The 19,890-nt window shown below is 35.4% G+C and overlaps 2 protein-coding genes across 2 annotated transcripts; one reads left to right on the forward strand and one right to left on the reverse strand.

The window, feature by feature from the left end:
* Positions 1–7,978: 7,978 nt before the first annotated feature.
* Positions 7,979–8,949, reverse strand: LOC128204294 (baculoviral IAP repeat-containing protein 7-A-like). The gene is made up of 2 exons (XM_052905705.1): positions 8,943–8,949; positions 7,979–8,694 (listed from the first exon to the last, which is right to left on the reverse strand). The coding sequence occupies exons 1-2, from the start codon at positions 8,947–8,949 to the stop codon at positions 7,979–7,981; spliced, it is 723 nt and encodes a 240-aa protein (XP_052761665.1).
* A 152-nt stretch (positions 8,950–9,101) lies between these two features.
* On the forward strand, positions 9,102–9,890 carry LOC128204295 (serine/threonine-protein kinase pim-2-like). The gene has a single exon (XM_052905706.1). The coding sequence runs from the start codon at positions 9,102–9,104 to the stop codon at positions 9,888–9,890; it is 789 nt and encodes a 262-aa protein (XP_052761666.1).
* Positions 9,891–19,890: the final 10,000 nt, after the last annotated feature.

Below are 19,890 nucleotides of genomic sequence, written 5' to 3' on the forward strand. Positions count from 1 at the left end.
CCTGACATATTCTTTTACTGAATCGGTATATATCTCATAGCCATTATAGAAACTTGTGTTCTTTCCTTTTGTTCCCATTCGTATGATTTTTTTCTCGCCCATACCGATCATGATCCCTTTTTACGAGATAAATTTCAAGCATATGTAAAACGGTGTAACACTTAACTCCAAAATTAGTAGGTCTTTTTTCTTCATCGTATATCCAGGCATAAACTGTGGTATTATCGGGCGGGTATAACGTCAATAAAGTATGGTTTATCGTCATGTTTGTCGAGTAAACGATCTGATAATTGTTTCATTGTTTCTTCAAATATCCAACGTGTTCGTCTTTCTAATGACAATTGAGAGGAAATTATATTATCGTACATCAAATCAGCCATAATTATAGTTTCTTTAAATGTTAACCATTTAACGTTGCATATTCATATAGTATTTTTTAGCCATTGATGTTCGCACAATTCGTGTAAAGTCGGTCGTTTAGTATGGTCGGGTTCTAAGCAATATTTGATGAAATCTTTCGCGTCATCCGAGAGAAGATTGAAGTTACTTTTTTGATTCGAACGACAGACCCGGCTTGTAAGATTTCCAGGGTACATCTCCGAGCAGAGTAGAATATGTCAAAATCCCAAATGTCCATACAATGCTTTTCATTGGATAACATTTACCTTTCAAGCATTCCGGTGCTAGATATGCCATTGTTCCTTCATTACTACATTCAACCCATTCTTGAGAAGTTTGCACACAAAATCCCATATCACAAAGTTCAATTTCCATGGTGTGAGGATCAACCAAAATGTTTTCTTCTTTAAGATCCATTTGAATCAATCCGACTCTGCTCTGCATATTGTACAGAATATCAAGAATGTTTCGAAGGATGTCTTTGCATTTGTTCTCCTCTGGTTCGTGCTTTACAAGAAAGTCAAACAGATCTGTAGGTTTCCTTTCAAAAACCATGTAGTATGTACCCAGAGTCTCTGGAAGTGGTTCACATGTGTAATGGAAATCGAGCATTTTATTTATCCCCCGAAGACGTTGTAATCTAATGTTATTAACGATTTCTCTCGGAACATGACTCAGTGTTTTGTCCCATTTTGCAATCTTTACCACCAGTTCACGGTCATTAATCCTTGTTGGTGTCGAGTATATATCCCCATTGCCACCAGATATTATTTTGGACCTAAGTGGATATCTATTAAGAAAATACGACATGATTACATCAAAATACTATAATTTGATTCGGTGATGAACAAATATATAATTGTTAGCAATTTTATTTTTTCATTAGATTTATTTATGTACGATAAATGCTTAGTCTCAAAACATATTAACCATTCTCTCAGTTTTGATTTGCAAATGACAGAGCAATACACTAACAATGTGCTTAAAAATTATGATTTATTTGACAACTTTTCAATTTTTTCAAAATTTTTGACTTTGGATTTTCACCATAGCGCATTCGTTTTTTAGCTATATACCTACCAAAGCGCATTTGCGTTTAAGCGATGTAGTTTTTTCACGCTGAGTACCCCCCTTATGAAACTTTTTTTTACATTGAATTTAGAACGATTTAGTTGACTCAAAATTAGGCACACAAAGTGACGATGTACAAGTATTTTGGGGTGACGAGCTTTTTGGTTCGCTCGCCCGCCAAACAAAAACACTTTTAGTAATATATAAGTCTTTTTGTTTGGCCGGGCGAGGTAACCAAAAAGCTCGTCACCCTAATATATTTGTACATCGTCACCTGGTTTGCTTAAATTTGTGAGTCGATTTGTCATAAAGAGAGTAAAATGTATGATAAGATGCTTAGCATCTTCAAATAATTTGACATTCATCTTTTGGTTTGACAAATAATAAGAGTGAAATGTATGATAAACGGCTTAGCATCTGTAAATAATTTGACATTCATCTTTTGGTTTGACAAATAATAGAGTGAAATGTATGACAAATGCTAAATGTCAATAAACAATTATAATGAGCTAATAATTTGTTCATGCAACTTAATAAATGTTAGCGCTATAAATTTATGTTTGTATATGACGGTGGAATGGATATATTTTATGTACACGATATCACATCAGCTAACGTAAAAATAAGGAGATCGCTAGCTATATTTCCAAGAACAAGATTGATACCAGTGATATTTCAAGCGATGTTGTTTCACATATCATTGAAAATCCCGACAAGTCTACAGAAGTTATATTCATACAATGTTACAAGTACTCGGGCGAGGGTAAAGTTTTGCAAGATCAAAAGTATCTAGTCAGTGTGATCGGTGAAAAATACACTCATTATGTGGAAGATAAAAACGGGAAATTCGTTTACTCAATACCGTCAGCAAATGAATACGATTTCAAGCAATGTGGCTTTAAACAGAGGCGTTTTACACAAGAAGCGTATTTTTCTGAACGCGAGAGTAGTAAACGAGTCGACGAACTGTATACACGTGGTGAAACCGTTTATGGAAATTCTCATAAATTTGTAAATGAGTTTTGTTACAACTTATACGAGGAATATTTGGAGCAGCTGGACTTCAAAGGAAGACTGTTTGACATGGCATCTCTTCGGTCGAAAAGCAATTGCTATGAAATGCCACTTTTTATGAATTCTACTTTTATTGAGAGTGAATTTGTTTTTTTCGGTCGTGCAGAAGAGATAACGATTATCGATGATTCGTCAGTAAGTGACTTTTTCTACGCACACAAAACACTGTCATTTGATATTGAAACGGTTTTGATTGACGAACATTCAAAAAAGATCATGGATAAAATCATTCAAATAAGTGTGATATTCCAAGAAGGAGAATCGATCAAAAGATGTATAGGAATAACGATCGGTAATGTGATCCAGGATTCGAACTATTATAATTTTGATGAATTCTTAGGTTTTTCTCAAATGTGTGGAGATGCCGGTGTCTGAGGTGTATTGCGTCAGCTCAGAAAATGAACTGATCTTAAAGTTCATTGAAATTATACAAGAAGTAAACCCCGATTACTTGTGCGGGTATAATATCGTAGGCTATGATTTACCGATCCTCTTTCAAGCTTCAGATAGGCACAAGATTGATTTATTTGACGAGCTTTCCAGTTTCATACATTGGACATACGATAAGAAATCGGTAAAAGATGTTCTTAGCGATATTCAGAAAAATACGACAGCACAATGCTCTTCTGCGATGGAAAACAATCAACTTTTCCAATTGAGTTTGAACCTTTTTCCTGGCATGTTGTTAAACGATTTATTTCGATGTCACAAAGGTGAAAAACTTGATGAGTTGGCAAAGAGTGAATTGGGTATGGGAAAGGAAGATGTCTGTCATTCCGAAATAGCCAGTTATTTCTACGATAGCGTAAACAGTCGAAGTAAATTGTTAAGATACAATTTTAAAGATTCGTTATTATGTGGGGCGTTACTCAACACCAGTGACAACTTTTCTTCCTACAAGTTTTTCATTGCTGCTTCATATAATACCAAGATTCCACAGTCCGAATTTTTCGATATGAAGAAAACGCCACTTTTGACTCCAATGTTCTACTACGCTTATAACGACACGGTATGTTACAGGACATGAAAATCAAGCCAAAATGGAAAAACGATCAGATTGTAATAAGAGAGCTTCTCATGTACTTCATATTTGAAGACAAAAGTGTACGACATCCAAAGACATATGAGATCATAGATAAATTTGATTCGGGAGAAATCAAAACCAAAACAGTAAACACGCAATTTGATTTCCACCAAAAGCTGGATTCTTGCCAAAGGTTAGATCTCTTTGAAGCGATCGACGTCTTGAAGCGACAATTTGAGGTGGTGAAACAAAAGAACAAAAAGCATGGCAAAACTTGCTATACTCTGACCCACTTGTTGCTTTACATTCGATATTTGAATGAACCGGTGGAATACTCTTATGATATCAGCTCTATCATTCAAGATTACTACAAAGTGAAAAAACTTGGAAGGTATGCACCGGTAGATGTTTCTAAGAGGGTCCCGAAAAGAAAGAATATCATGCAAAAGGAAAATGAGCTCACATTTTGTCTCGAGCATTTCATTTCCTATCTGGTTGGAAGAAATATTTCCTCGACACATACAATACATCAGTTGGCATTAGATTTTGTGAAAAAAGAACTGAAAAATACTAGATTAAAGGATGAAATAGCTCCCTTTGGAGTATATCTCAATGGGGGAATGAGTGATACATTGCAAAGAGAATTGAGATCTCTACTAACTAACTAACTTGCGAGATGGAGTGGAGACGAGACGGTTTCGAGACAGATCAGCCCCAGAAACATTTTGTGAGGAATGTTTGGGTATTATCAGCAAAAACTTTTTGTTAAAATTTGATGATATCAAAAGCCAATATGACGGAGCATTTGTCTACCTGCCAAACCCTGGAGTGGAATTAGAAAAGCCTGTGGCATGTTTGGACTTTTCTTCTATGTACCCTTCGATTGGCATCTGTTATAATGTAGGTCAAGAAACGATGCTTTCGAAAGCAACCATTTTAAAAAACGGATTGCAGCCTGGTGACGACTATGAAACAGTAAACATATTTTCACGAGACGATTACAAAGCCGTAGACATTAAAAGTATTTCTAATGGGGAAGCTTCAAGAAATTTTGTCAATTCATGACGCCTAAACATGCAAAATCTATACTCTGTCAGGTTTGGAAAGATCTTCTCACAAAACGGATGTACTATAAGAGTAAAATTGGGACATTCGCCAAAGAGGAGGACAACAAACGAGTGAAAGAAATCAGCGACACATACAAAATTATTGCTAATTCACTTTACGGTCTTTTCCAAACATGGGACATTGGAAAATTAGTGCCGCTGTCACTTCTGTAGGCCGCCAACATATTCAGAGTGTGGCTGCAGACATAAACAAAACTCACAGAAGCACAACTGTCTACGGAGATACTGATTCTGTCATGTTTCATTTTAATTATTCATCCCAAGAGCTTTGTAACATGTACCAAAGTGGCGAATTGCATTCTCTTGGTTGGATCAATGAGGGAGACAATGAAGAAAATAAACAAGTATTCTGCAGATCATTACAAGCAGGGATGCATAATTACAGCTGCTATTTCAAAGCACATAGCGCATAATTGAACCAGAGTTTTGTGGAAGAACCTGATAAAGCAATTTACAAACCACCTAGTAAGCTTGAGCACGAAAAGGTGATGTTGCCATTTGCTATATACCAGCAAAAGTTACTTTGCTAGAATAATGGATACAACTGTAGAGAAGAGCAGTCATCATAACGAAGGGTCTCGAGTACAAAAACGAGAACGGTCTTGCAAGCAACTTACGAAGTCGAGAGTATGATGTTCAAGATCTCTTACATCGAAATCCATGTACATGGAACACTTACAAACTCTGTCACGAAATAATATCGGATCTTATTACAGGGAAAATTGACTTAAACAAAATATCTTCTCGCAAGAAGATAACAGTTACCGGTTACAAACTCGAGAGTGATAAGAAGACGCGGGTGTTCAGTTATTCAAGCGTATGAAGGCCAGAGGAGAAATTGTAGAGACGGGAGTTTGGAAAAGATCAGTTTACGAGTCGTAAAAGTAGAAACCAGGAGGATAAATCGAGGGTCAAGTACGAAACAATAGAGTTTCTTCAGAAAAAGCAACGTCTCGGGAAGACCTTCAACTGAACAAAAAGAAATTTCAAAACAGATCCTAAACGAAGTCATCAAAATCATGAAAGTCCTTCATCCGACGCAAACATTTGCCGAATTTCAAAATTTGAGGCATTTAAAAATTTCAGCTCAGCTACCGAGTTCAGAAATGTTTTCTAATTTCAACGACCAGAGGAAGACAAAAGAAGCATTTACCAATTATACAAAATAGAAAGGTCACAATGAATGATACACTTCTCAATCACTTTGACGTTGCTGCTAAGTTGAAGGCTAGGAAAAGAAAAGGAGACTCTTTGAAAGGCCAGTCGAAACAAAAAAAAGTTAAAACAGACCGTGCTGCAGTTCTCTAGCTTGTAAATTCTAATATTTTTGTGACAACGTGATTGTATTTATGAACAATAAAAATGATTATAGCACTGTTTGTGATTTCGGTTTTCATTCAACTTTCATTTGGTGGGAATTGCATCTGTTCGTTATATTTAGTGAAGAAAATACAGTCGGTTTTGAATACAATGGACGTTGCTACTACATGCGTCATAAAAGACCTAGCTGACTATAGATCTTCACCAGTTACTGAATTTCGCAATGAAACTGTATTACACTTATTCCAAATAGCTGCTGGGGTTCCGAGATAAATTTAATGTTAGTGTTGTATCGGTTCACTTTAAGAAGATGCAAGACTAGGGGTACTGGGAAAACACTTTTATTTACCTTCTTATGACTTAAACCTTGTTCGATCTGCTGCAATAGTCTGCAGTCTAAAATCATATTTGATGATATCCATATGTTGGCGTATTGACTTCGTATTCAAATTCTACCACACTAATCGGTTCTTTAGATTAACATAATTCAATAACGAATCTGAAATGAGAAGTAATTAATTTCATTTTTTTCATCAGTTAACAGGTATGAACAGATCACTGGAGTTTAAACAAAATGCCGTAAATATCTTGGCCGAAAGTAAACGTACTGTTAGATCAGTTGCGAGGAACTGGGCATTCCACGAACAACTCTCTCATCATGGGTGGCAAAGCAAATTACACCACCGAAGCATGAACTTATTTCGGGTCTGGAAAAGTATATATTTGAAAGAATTCAATGTGAAAAGAGCAATAGTCAACAAATACAAATTCAAAATAAAAGAGATCGCACTGCTTACTGCTAATGAGCTAACATTAAAACGTTTTCTGCATCAAGATCCTGGATTCAAAGATTTCGACAAAGTATGCAGATCTTCTTGAAAATAAACACAAGGATCATATCTGTGTTCTGTGTAAAACAACGATCATTTAATGGTGAAGGGCACAAATGTGGACACTATTTTTGTTGCGAATCATGTCTCATGACATATCTCACATGTTGATAGTACAGAAAATAAACTGTTTCGCTGTCTGGTGTGTAACAGGCGAGATGTCGATATTCTAGGTACTTTACCAAGTTTTGTTATAACAAATCATAAATGTTTCAGTTTCTCATTATTTATTGACAAAAGTTTGTATAACTATCATGTTGATCGTACTTTTTCATAAAATATGTCATCCTTCAGTAATGCGCAATCAAACCGATGCGATATGGGCTATGTTTATCGTTACACGCAAGTGAAACATATATTTGTCAGTAATAAATGTTTTGAATATCAAATATACGATGCATGCTAGGATTCCGAATAGCCTTCTGAGGAAATTGGAAATGAAACACGGCGATGATCGCGACAGTATAGGGTCCGATGTTTTTGACATCTGGTATCCAGTCGCCAACCGATTTTGTAGTAACCAGACGCTAGGTCAACTGCTTGCCTTCGCTTGCTGGGTTTCGTTTCACAGAGATATTTTTCAACAGTTTAGAGAGAGATACATTGCATTTAAATTTGCATTCAATCATTCACGATGAAGACCTCTTATGGGCAGTATCAGAGGATATCAGAAAACATTTGAAGAAAAGATTTGGGAAAAAACAATATAAAGCATAATCGACATTTTTTTATAAAATAAACATGACGTACTATTGCAATTGCTGTCTTCAAACACATCAGATATCGGACTTGTCACAATACAATTTTTCAGAAGATGAACAAGCCATGGTAGCAAAAAGTATTGCAAATAAAACCGAAGTATGTTTTTTTTGCAAAAGACATATTGCGACAGAACATAAAAAAATGTGCAATGTCATTTCAAAATTTGTGAACAATATAACAAAAACATTAAACAGTTATTCTCTGTATGGCGATTCTCTCCGACATTCAATCAGACACGACATTACTTCACTCCAAAATGAAATGAAAATAAAATATGAAACTTAAACAGTATTTTTGTTTTGTCGATATTATTAATGATTTGATGTCTTATATACACCATCGTCATCCATCTCCGAATATTCGGCAAATTGACATTTGACTAAGCCCAATATATCTTTGCGACAAATAGGGCATTGACTGTTGGCGTGAGCACACTGTGGACAAGTTACAATATGCCCACAAGGAAGGAAGATCACATCGGCAAGACATTCAAGACAAATTTTGCAATTTTGCTTATCCTTCAGGTTTTGATTTTCTTCTTGCAATGCTTCTAGATCAGTTTCTAGCCCATTTGATGGACTATCTTGGGATTGTTCAGTTACACAGCAAGAACCAGAACCAGCAGTATAGTTTATCGCCATACTTGGATCGTCTTCCATCTCCATCAGAATTGACATAAGATCGCTCGCTTGAAACTGCGAATTCGGACCTTCTCTTTCACTGTATATTCTAGCAGCTATGCGTATCCAATCCATGTGGTAACCAAACTCGGCCGCTGCTTCCATGGCTGTTTCTTGGCGTGAAATTGATGATTCCTGTTCATCGGATTGGTTTACCTTTTCCTTTTGTTTTGATATGGATGGCTGTTCACCCAGCCTTGCTTTTTCAACGTAATCTTTTCCCTTACAAATAACGATATGCGGACACGTTGGAAACCATCTCGCATGTTCATACATCGGATCATCACCGATCTCCCAATGTTTTAGTCCCCCGCCGCAATGGTAACAACGGACAGCATCACCCACACCTACAAAGAAAACAAAAGCATTGATAAAGACCAAAGAACATTTCACAATCGTAAAAATTCAATTGTATAATTCGTAATACCTGAGTATACTAGGCCAGCAGAAACTAATTCCTTCACGTCAATGTGACTATCATCTGGCCACGGTGTTGATGATTCTGTGAAGGATTCCAATCGTTTTGTTGGTATTGCATAGTTTGGAAATTTTGGCTTCGTGGTGAAGATGCCCAGTGATGTAGGTGTTACCTTACTTGCCATATTTGCTTACTTATTTCGTAAAGTGTTCATTGACATCAGATATAGTTTAAAATGGTTTCATTATATTTGTGATCACGTGATTTTATATTTTGCGTATAAAGGGGACTGAAACAGAACTCCAGTCATCATTTGCGTCTCAAACTCGAGCCAATATGTCGTCTCTGTTTACTCGTATAAGTAAAGGTCATTTTCTGGGAAAGGGTGGAAATGGAAAGGTGTTTGAGGCACATAGCAAGAACGGTGACAAGCAGCTTGTCGTAAAACAAGGTCGGTGGTGGAGTCAACATTGCGAAACCCCGCCAGAGATAGCTAACACTTGCCTTATGCAACAGATGGGCGTACGAGGTATCAACCACATGGTCGATTGTGAGATTTACCATGACAAGACCAAAAATGGAGCGAGCAATTACAGCGTGGTATTTGAAAGAATGCCAATGGACCTATTTACCTATGTGGAAAAGTTTGATATCCCTGAGCCTGTGGTGAAAGACATTATGTGGCAAATCATTGTGATTCTTTGTGAAATGGACAGCAAGTGCCAATTGATGCACATGGACATGAAACCAGAGAATGTGTTGATCGATCCAGACACCATAGAAGTTCGCCTATGTGATTTAGAGTTTTGCGTGCCAACTGATGACGAGTGCATATCTTTGAAATCATATGAAGTTTCCACACCTGCCTATCGTGCTCCTGAGAGACAGTTTAAGGTATGCTTCCCTCGTAAGTCTACAGTCTGGTCACTTGGTATAATGGCCTATGAGATGTTACACGATGACGTTCCGTGGGAATCGTACGTCATTGAAAAAGGAGCTGCGCTTAAGTTTGGGACCAATGTTTCGGAACAGTATATCAACTTTGTCTTGGCATGCCTAGAGCCCATCCCCAGTGAAAGACCTGAAGTCTCAGCTCTACTACAACATCAATGGTTGTGTGACTGACGCATCAAGATAGATGTATTTTGTGATAGTACCTTTCTGATTTCAAACATATTAAACATAGCGTTGAAACTACAACTTCTTTTATCTTTATTGTTCATGATAATTGTTCAGCAATTGTTCTCGAAAAAGCAAGCTTTCTTTTACAGCTAACTTTATCGCGGAAATTCGACAGAGCAATCTTTTTCAGCTAACTTTAACGTAGAAAATCGACTGAGCTTTAATTGTTAGCTAACTTTATCGTGGAAATGCGCAAAAGCTTTAATTTTTAGCTAACTTTATCGTGGAAATGCGCAAAAGCTTTAATTTCTAGCTAACTTTATCGTGGAAATGCGCAAAAGCTTTAATTTCTAGCTAACTTTATCGTGGAAATGCGCAAAAGCTTTAATTTCTAGCTAACTTTATCGTGGAAATGCGCAAAAGCTTAATACAACCCGATATCGGCGATGAGTGCGTTTAGTCCCACGAGGATATTGTTTGAAAATGACGAATGTGAAAGACGAATGTGAAAATTGAGAATGAAAATTGAGAATGAAAATTGAGAATGAAAATTGAGAATGAAAATTGAGAATGAAAATTGAGAATGAAAATTGAGAATGAAAATTGAAAATGAAAATTGAAAATCATCAGAGAAAATGAAAATTGAAAATCATCAGAGAAAAAAATGAGCGTCTTGGTATCAGATACAAAAACAAAGTAATTTATTTCAAGTTTTTATTTTTTATTTTGTGAAACAAGATAATTGTCACAATCAATCGAAAACTTTCTTCAACCACGTCAGGGTTAGCCGGCCAAGATTGCAAGATTTTCAAATCGGTGGAAGAAACATGACAAACAATAGTTTCTCATTCGCACTTTTGGTGGCGTTTCATCAGCCTTACAATCATTACAGTACCACACATATCGAAAACAGTTTTGGCAGTAGCCAGCTGGAGGGAAAATGTTCAAAAGATCATGTCGTTGACAAGGTTCTAACGTAAAGACTCCAGCACAACACAATTGACATTCCCAACAGAATCTTTTGAAATAATCATTGTACTGTAGTCCAGCAAACCCAACGATGTCAGTATATCGTTTTGCCATAGTTAGTGAAAAGTACAGTCACTGCTGTATGTTTAAATAGTTTGAAGTACTCTAAAAAGCGTATACATTATTTCTCGAACTTGCATTCAACAACTTTGCAAACCAATGTTAGAAATTTGAGCTAACTAGCGTATTGCGGCTGTCTACAGCATAGCTGTGTAAATCAGAACTGGTAGTGTTTGAGTGATTAACACAGTTCACCTTTCTATGTAAATGAAATAAACAGAAAGCAAAAATACAAATAATTGTTTATGATTTATTCATAAGATATTTTCCAACAATAGCCGATCTACAAATGTGACATTCGCTGCTGGTAATGGAGCATGACTGACAAGATAAATGTCCACATGGGATAAACACAATACACTTTTTGTTTGTAACACAACTTGTACAAATGTTTTTTTCGTCGATTTGTCGTTCCAACTCTGCTTCCCTGCTGAGAAGATTGCGCAAAAGGGATGTTAGTGGGTTTGTTTTACGCAAGATCTTGGATACCGATCGGATTTTGGATAAAATGTCAATTTCTTTCTCCCTGCCACAACGTTCTGATATTTTGTTCAACTCAATTTTGTAGTTTTTGAAGTCACGTTTAATTTCTCTGGCTAGTGGTAAAACTCTATTTCTTTTGTCTTGCTCGCTCATCTTGCTAGGAGGTTTTTCTGAAGAAGCTATCTTATGAAGTGATTTTACACTTTTACGAATTAATGGCAAAAGTTTTCTGAAGACGCCAGATACGTGTTTGCTGTTATTTACTACGATAGTTTTCATGTACAACACCTGAGTTTCACTGTGTTCCATACGATCTGCCAAATTGCTTATTAAGCTTAAAGTTGTGTTTGACATGTTTGATATCAACTGAATGAATGGATTAAATAATTGATGAATGAAACTCGAGTAATAAGAGCTTGAAATTATAATGCAATGAAAACACTGATTCGTTTTGTTTTCAACAATGATCATCATAATCTCATTTCATTGGATAAACACTTGTGCATTATAAAAGTTTAATCGTATGATATAAAAGCTCATATTCTATATTATGGGTATTCCTTAGCTGCAATACGTAGAGAGATGGCTAACGAATATAGATATAGCACATCTATTCCCCAGTATGAGAACAAAACAAACACACTACTTCAGAAATATCTCAAGTACTGTTCGAAAAATGTACCAACTCATGTTCGTACAAGTTTGACAAAGGAACTCGAATACCTTGGACAATGTTCGAAAGTACAGACAATCAACAATATGAATATGGTCGTTATGGCACATAGAAGGCAGAAAATAACATTAGAAAGAGAAATCAAATTTCTAAAACAAGAAGGCCAGCATTCTTCTAAAGCGATTCGAAAAACACAGCATCTGCTTAGAGAGCACAAGCGACACATACGGAAACTAAAGGGAATTCTTCAACGAGTCACAAATGAAGTAGTCAAAAGCGATTTGAGCATCCCAGTTTGCAGAAGGGATTTGAACACCCCAGTTTGCAAGAAGGATTCGAACATCCCAGTTTGTAGAAGGGATTTGAGTTACCATTCCGATACTGATGATACTGGTGATAATGATGAGACACTGTCTGTGGCAATGAATTGGGGTGACGAACTTTTTGACCAGCCACCGAACGAAGAAACCCCCAGCGTATAAACTTTTGAAAAATGTTCTGTTTCAATGAAACGCAAATTATGTAACGATTTCAAAATAAAACCTTTCATACCACTTATTTTTGCTTCTCGTTCTTTGATTATTATTTTGTCATACAAATTGTTGAATAACACATCGATAAATGGAAAATACCCGAAGACTAAAATCACAGCCTTTGATTTGAAAATAAATAAAATCTGAACATGAAGTTATGTATCAGCAACTAAACAAATTTTCCAATATACTTAAGTTACAGTTATCATACGTTCCCAAATTGTTTATTTTGAAAACAATAACGTTTTACGAGATATTTTTCATCTACTAAAAACCAGTATCTCATTCTTCTTAAAGGGAGGTAATAGCATTAATAACACCGTGAAGAAACAAAATTGAAAACAAGTACAGAGGAATATATTTTACAATTTATTCATAAATTTGATATTTTCCGATAACAACAGTTCGGCAAAAATAGCATTTACTAGTTTTGATTGAACATGCATGACAAGTCAAATGGCCACAAGGCGTAAACACAATACACTTTTTGTCCGTAACACAAATTTGACAAATGTTTTTTTTCATCGTTTTGTAGTTGCAACTCTTGTCGCGTTTCTTCTTTCATGCTGAGGTGATGCCAGAGAAGGTCTCCTAGTGTGGTGGTCTTTCGAAATATCTTGGATACTAATCGCATGTCAGCCAAAATGTTAACTTCTTTCTCCCTACCACAGCGCTGTGAAATGTTGTTCAAGTCTGTTTTTAAATTTTTCAAGTCATTTTTTAGCTTTTGAACCTGTGACAATAGGTCTCCGGTCTTCTGTTTCGGTTTACACATCTTGTTTGGAGGTTTAATGGAAATCGCTGTATTTTGCAATATTTTCACACATTTGTGAAGTAGTGAAAGAAATTTTCTTAGCACGTCCAAAGTGCGCTTGCTACTTCGCGTACTAATGAATATCTTTATTTGCTGCAAGTCAGATTCACAGTGTTTTACACGATCTGCCAAATTGCTAATTAAGCTTAACGTTGTATCTGACATGTTTGACTTCAACTCAAGAATGAATAAATGACTGAGAAGTGAAGATTATAAGAGCTTGAAATTATAATGCAAAGGAAACATGAGTTTTTCTTATGTTTGAAGATTTTGAAAAATATGAGATGAAATTTAAAAATTGCTTTCACGTGAAAGTGAAGTGAGCTTTGCAGTTTGAAGCATTTCAAAAGACGAAAGTCTTCATGATGCTTAAATTTTGTTTCACTCAATCGTTGCATAACTATTGAAATTTCTGATATACAACTAATGCTTCTAATTTCAGTTTATGTTTTATTCAAAATGTAAGCAGATAACAAAGTACAAACATGCATAGTATTCATAACATTGCAAACATATCAATATACATAATTATACACAATTGTTTTCATGAAATCAAACACAAGCAAATGTTTACAATTGTTATAATGTCAAACATTCAATGTGAAAAGTATTTTTGTTATGCAATGTGGTCACTCCCTGTTTTTCATCCAGACTTGTGACTGGCATTGGTCAGGTTACCCACGGCATCAGCGAGGTCGGAAAATGGTAACTCTGAGCCAGAAACCTATTTTCCTAGTGTCATACACTACGCAAAATCAGCACCCATTAGAGGCCTTCCAGGCGACCTTCTACAATTTGTTACACCTATAATGTAGAGTGCTGGACTACTCGGGTGTAACAAACGGGGTATTGCTGACTCGTTGTAGGCACAACGCCGAACTTATGGTCTCAGATACATGAATGGCTATACTGAAGCAAGAATCGAGTGCTACAGCCGCATAGATCGATCAGTGAACGATTGGAAATATGCGATCAACTTCAAGTACCCAAAACCACAAGCTAGGCTCGAAAACTCGTAGACTTATTTCTCTTTTGATCTAAGAGAAGGCTACAGAGTTCACTTTCAAACACACCTCTTAAGCACATAGAGGCATATTTGCTCGCTTTACTTGCAGGCAGGAAATGCTAACTTTAATCTCAGAAAGCATTTCCTTTTATGTATCGCAACTTCTGAGCAAAGAAGCGATTGAAGTTTGAATTTTGAATTTTGAAAAAAACTGAGGCAACGCTAAAGGCAGTTACTCGACAGGGCACACTTAGGAATAAGCATCCGATTGCTTGTGTTTTCCTCTCTCTTTGTAAAGACTGTGTGGAGTGTCGGACCACAGCGATACATCGAGGTTGCCACTCCCTATTTTTCATTGCCTGTAGCGCGACATGATGACCATGAGCGGTTCCTAGTATTGGTACTGTACATCACCTTACACCAATACTAAGCTGGTCTAACGACACCTCCATACTCATGGTAGCCTCTCAAATTTTACTTTTGCCAAAATGTTTTTGCGAAGTTGACAAAATCATTGCATTGCATCCAAGACCGTAGCATATTGAGCAATGAGAAACAAATCTCGTCGAAGCTATACTTCTATGCTCATGCTACCAGACGCAAATAACAAATCACTTGCCAAAATCGCTTTTTGTATATGATCTAATGGCTATCACAGAGAATGATCGTATTCGTCAGGCGATGTCAAAGTGATCGACAACATGAGCTGGCCAGACTCAAGAGCGAAAAACTATGAGGTATCGCGACATACGGTTCTCATGTTCAAACCAGAAGGTCAAAAAACCTCTCAGATATTTTCTCTGTATCTCTGATGCACCAAGTTCATAGTGCGAGGAGAAATCTGAGAAGTTCAAACCCACTTTGGGCTCCCAGCAGACTAACAGCACTTCTGAGCTAAGAGCTTGCTACTGGAATGACGAATATTGAAAAATGTGGAGCTTATATACCCGATGGCCAAAATTAATGCGCATCGCATTATAATTGTGCATAAATGGTTAGGACTATTTTTTTTACCGTTTTTATTTATACGCTCATATGAAATAGTTCCAGAATTATCACTTGATTCCGCATTATTATTGTACAAATGGCTCGAGATTTTGAAATCTGTGAATGAAGTAGTTTTTCTATGAAGATTATGTGAAATCAGTTTCAGTAAAATATCATTTTTTTCAAGTTTCATGGACTTGGTGGAATTTGTGCATATAGCTTATGATTATGAGATCTGTGAGATTTGCTGCAAATGTCGATTTGTTGAATTTGATCATTATGAAGATTTTATTTTTTTCATGAAATCTTGTGTGAACGCCAGTTTCAGTAAAATATCATTTTTTTCAAGTTTCATGGACTTGGTGGAATTTGTGCATATAGCTTATGATTGTGAGATCTGTGAGATTTGCTGCAAATGTAGATTTGTTGAATTTGATCATTATGAAGATTTTATTTTTTTCATGAAATCTTGTGTGAACGCCAGTTTCAGTAAGATACCAATTTTTCATGTTTCATGAACTTGGTGTTTTTTGTGCATATAGCTTATGATTGTGAGATCTGTGAGATTTGCTGCAAATGTTGATTTGTTGAATTTGAACATTATGAAGATTTTATTTTTTTCATGAAATCTTGTGTGAACGCCAGTTTCAGTAAGATACCAATTTTTCATGTTTCATGAACTTGGTGTTTTTTGTGCATATAGCTTATGATTGTGAGATCTGTGAGATTTGCTGCAAATGTTGATTTGTTGAATTTGAACATTATGAAGATTTTATTTTTTTCATGAAATCTTGTGTGAACGCCAGTCTCAGAAAGATATCAATTTTTCAAGTTTCATGGACTTGATGCTGCATTTTTGTGCATATTGCTTATGATTGTGAAATTTGTAATGTTTTGAGAGATTTGCATGAGCCTATAATTTTTTGAAAGATTTGCATGAGCCTTTATTTTTTTCATGAAATGAAGCCTATAATTTTCAACACTATGAAGATTTGATTTTTTTCATGAGATCTTGTGTGAACGCCAGTTTCAGTAAAATATCAATTTTTCAAGTTTCATGGACTTGGTGTTTTTTTGTGCATATAGCTTATGATTGTGAGATTTGTATTTTTTTGAGAGATTTGCATGAGCCTATAATTTTTTCAACATTATGAAGATTTTATTTTTTTCATGAAATCTTGTGTGAACGCCAGTTTCAGTAAAATATCAATTTTTCATGTTTCATGGACTTAGCTGCATGTTTTGTGCATATGGCTTATGATTGTGAGATTTGTAATTTTTTGAGAGATTTGCATGAGCCTATAATTTTTTCAACATTATGAAGATTTGATTTTTTACATGAAAATCTTGTGTGAACGCCAGCCTCCGAAAGATATCAATTTTTCATGTTTCATGGACTTGATGCTGCATTTTTGTGCATATGGCTTATGATTGTGAGATCTGTAATTTTTTGAGAGATATGCATGTGCCTATAATTTTTTGAAAGATTTGCATGAGCCTATAATTTTTTGAATAAATGAAGCCTATAATTTTCAACACTATGAAGATTTGATTTTTTTCATGAGATCTTGTGTGAACGCCAGCCTCAGAAAGATATCAATTTTTCATGTTTCATCGACTTAGCTGCATTTTTTTGTGCATACGGCTTATGATTGTGGGATTTGTATTTTTTTGAGAGATTTGCATGAGCCTATAATTTTTTGAATAAATGAAACCTATAATTTTCAACACTATGAAGATTTGATTTTTTTTTCATGAGATCTTGTGTGAACGCCAGTTTCAGTAAGATATCAATTTTTCAAGTTTCATGGACTTGGTGTTTTTTGTGCATATAGCTTATGATTGTGAGATTTGTAATTTTTTGAGAGGTTTGCATGAGCCTATAATTTTTTGAATAAATGAAGCCTATAATTTTTTTTTGGAATCTTGAGATCACGCGTTAATTTCTAGATTTTCGACAATATGAAGATTTTAATTTTTTTCTCATGAAAACTGGTATGAACGCTAGTTTCAGAGCACAAATGTTGAAGGTATGGCTTATGATTGTGAGATTTGTAATTTTTTGAGAGATTTGTATGAGCCTATAATTTTTCAACAATATGAAGATTTGATTTTTTTCATGAGACATTGTGTGAACGCCAGTCTCAGAAAGATATCAATTTTTCATGTTTCATGGACTTAGCTGCATGTTTTGTGCATATGGCTTATGATTGTGAGATCTGTGAGATTTGCATGTGTAATAATTTTTTGAAAGATTTGCATGAGCCTATAATTGTTTGGGTAAATGAAGCCTATAATTTTTTTTTGAAATCTTGAGATCACGCGTTAATTTCTAGATTTTCAACAATATGAAGATTTTAATTTTTTTCTCATGAAAACTGGTGGGAACGCTAGTTTCAGAGCACAAATGTTGAAGGTTTTGAAATCTGAGTGTTTGAGTGAGTTTTATGAAACCTATAATTTTTGAAGAATGTAGCCTATAGTTCGATTTTTGAAATCTTGAGATCCAACGTTCAAAATATTCGAATGTTCAGACCATAGAATTGTCATTCAGAGTTCTTATGATGTATGATTGTTGATATCATGAAGATTTTAACTTTTTCGTGAAATCTTGTGTGAACGCCAGTGTCAGTAAATTATCAATTTTTCAGGTTTCATGGACGTGGGTCCACATTATTGAAATTTGTTATTTTTTTGAAGGAGTTGCATGAGCCTATAATTTTGAATAAATGGAGCCTATAATTTTTTTATGAAATCTTGAGATACCTCGTTAATTTCTAGATTATGAACATTATGAAGATTTGATTTTTTTTTCATGAAGTATTGTGTGAAATAAAGCCTATAGTTCGTTTTTTTTGAAATCTTGAGATCTCTCGTCAACTTCTAGATTTTCACAATTTTTTCACAATTTTTCACAATTTTCGATGCATATTTTTTTGTTGAGAGCATGAAATTACAATTCAGAGTTGCATTATTTTTGTACATATGGCTTATGATTGTGATATCTCAATTGTTTGAAAATAAAAAAGAAGCTTTTTCATACAATCTCAGGTTTGATTTTGTTAAATTTCAACACAGCAGAATTTGTGAATTTGCTGTTCATGTTTTGCATTATTTTTGTACATCTGAGTATTTTTTTGAAAAAATGAAAAATGTTGCAGATAAAATGTTGAAATGTTGAATGTTTGTGTGATATGTGTATTTCGAGCCATTTTTTTTGAAGTATAACGCCAGTGGCTGTTATCTTCAAGCATTAAAAGGGAAACCTAATTTTCATCGTAACCCTATTATGTGGTCCTAACCTAGTTTTATTTGTTCACAAATTTGAAAATAAAGGCAACGCCAAAGGCAGTTACTCGACAAGGCACACTTAGGAAGAAGCATCCGATTGCCTATGTTTCCCCTCTCATTGTAAAGACTGTGTGGAGTGTCGGACCACGGCGATACAAAGAGGTTGCCACTCCCTATTTTTCATTGCCTGTAGCGTGACATGGTGAACATGAGCGGTTCCTAGTATTGGCACTGTACACCACCTTACACCAATACTAAGCTGGTCTAACGACACCTCCATACTCATGCTAGCCTTTAAATTACTTTTGCCAAATCATTTTGCTGAACGAAAACATTGCCACATATCAATGTTCGGTCGTTCAAGAGGAATGTTTGTGATGAATGAAGTTTTGCACTTCGAAACCAAACTAAGAATGCAATGAGCCTAGTACATTTCACTTGTATTTCACAACGCATCTACATTCTAACATTTTTTTTTTAAAAAGTGCTTGATCTTGCAATATTGATTTCAATTTTCATTCAAGCTGAACTTTATAGACATTGACAAAACAACAGGCTTGCATCTTAAACCGCCGCATAAAGGACAGCGAGAAACGAATCTCGTCGACCCATGCTGGCACGAGCAAACAAATCATTTTGTCAACAGCATTTCACAACGCATCTACATTCTAACATTTTTTTTTTAAAAAGTGCTTGATCTTGCAATATTGATTTCAATTTTCATTCAAGCTGAACTTTCTAGACATTGACAAAACAACAGGCTTGCATCTTAAACCGCCGCATAAAGGACAGCGAGAAACGAATCTCGTCGACCCATGCTGGCACGAGCAAACAAATCATTTTGTCAACAGCATTTCACAAAAATGAAACATTTTAAAATGCAGTGCAAATTTTGCTCTTGTGCACACAATCGAAATGTTAACCATATTACCAAGTTATGTTCCAACCAATATCGTAATCAATATGACAAGACCAAAGCTTAATAAATTTATGAATTACAAGCAGCATTACTGCTAAAATTTTGTTCAATCACAAATGTTCCTCGGTTTCAGCCGTGACCAAGTCTGGCTGTTTCTCATAAAAAAAATATAGTGAAAAACCGTTTGACTGTGGTTTCATTGAAAAAA

This window comes from Mya arenaria, chromosome 10 (genome assembly GCF_026914265.1).
Source record: "Mya arenaria isolate MELC-2E11 chromosome 10, ASM2691426v1".
NCBI lineage: Eukaryota > Metazoa > Mollusca > Bivalvia > Myida > Myidae > Mya > Mya arenaria.

Excerpts from the sequence above, each read along its gene's own strand:
- LOC128204295 (XM_052905706.1), top strand. The coding sequence starts at position 9,102 with ATGTCGTCTCTGTTTACTCGTATAAGTAAAGGTCATTTTCTGGGAAAG.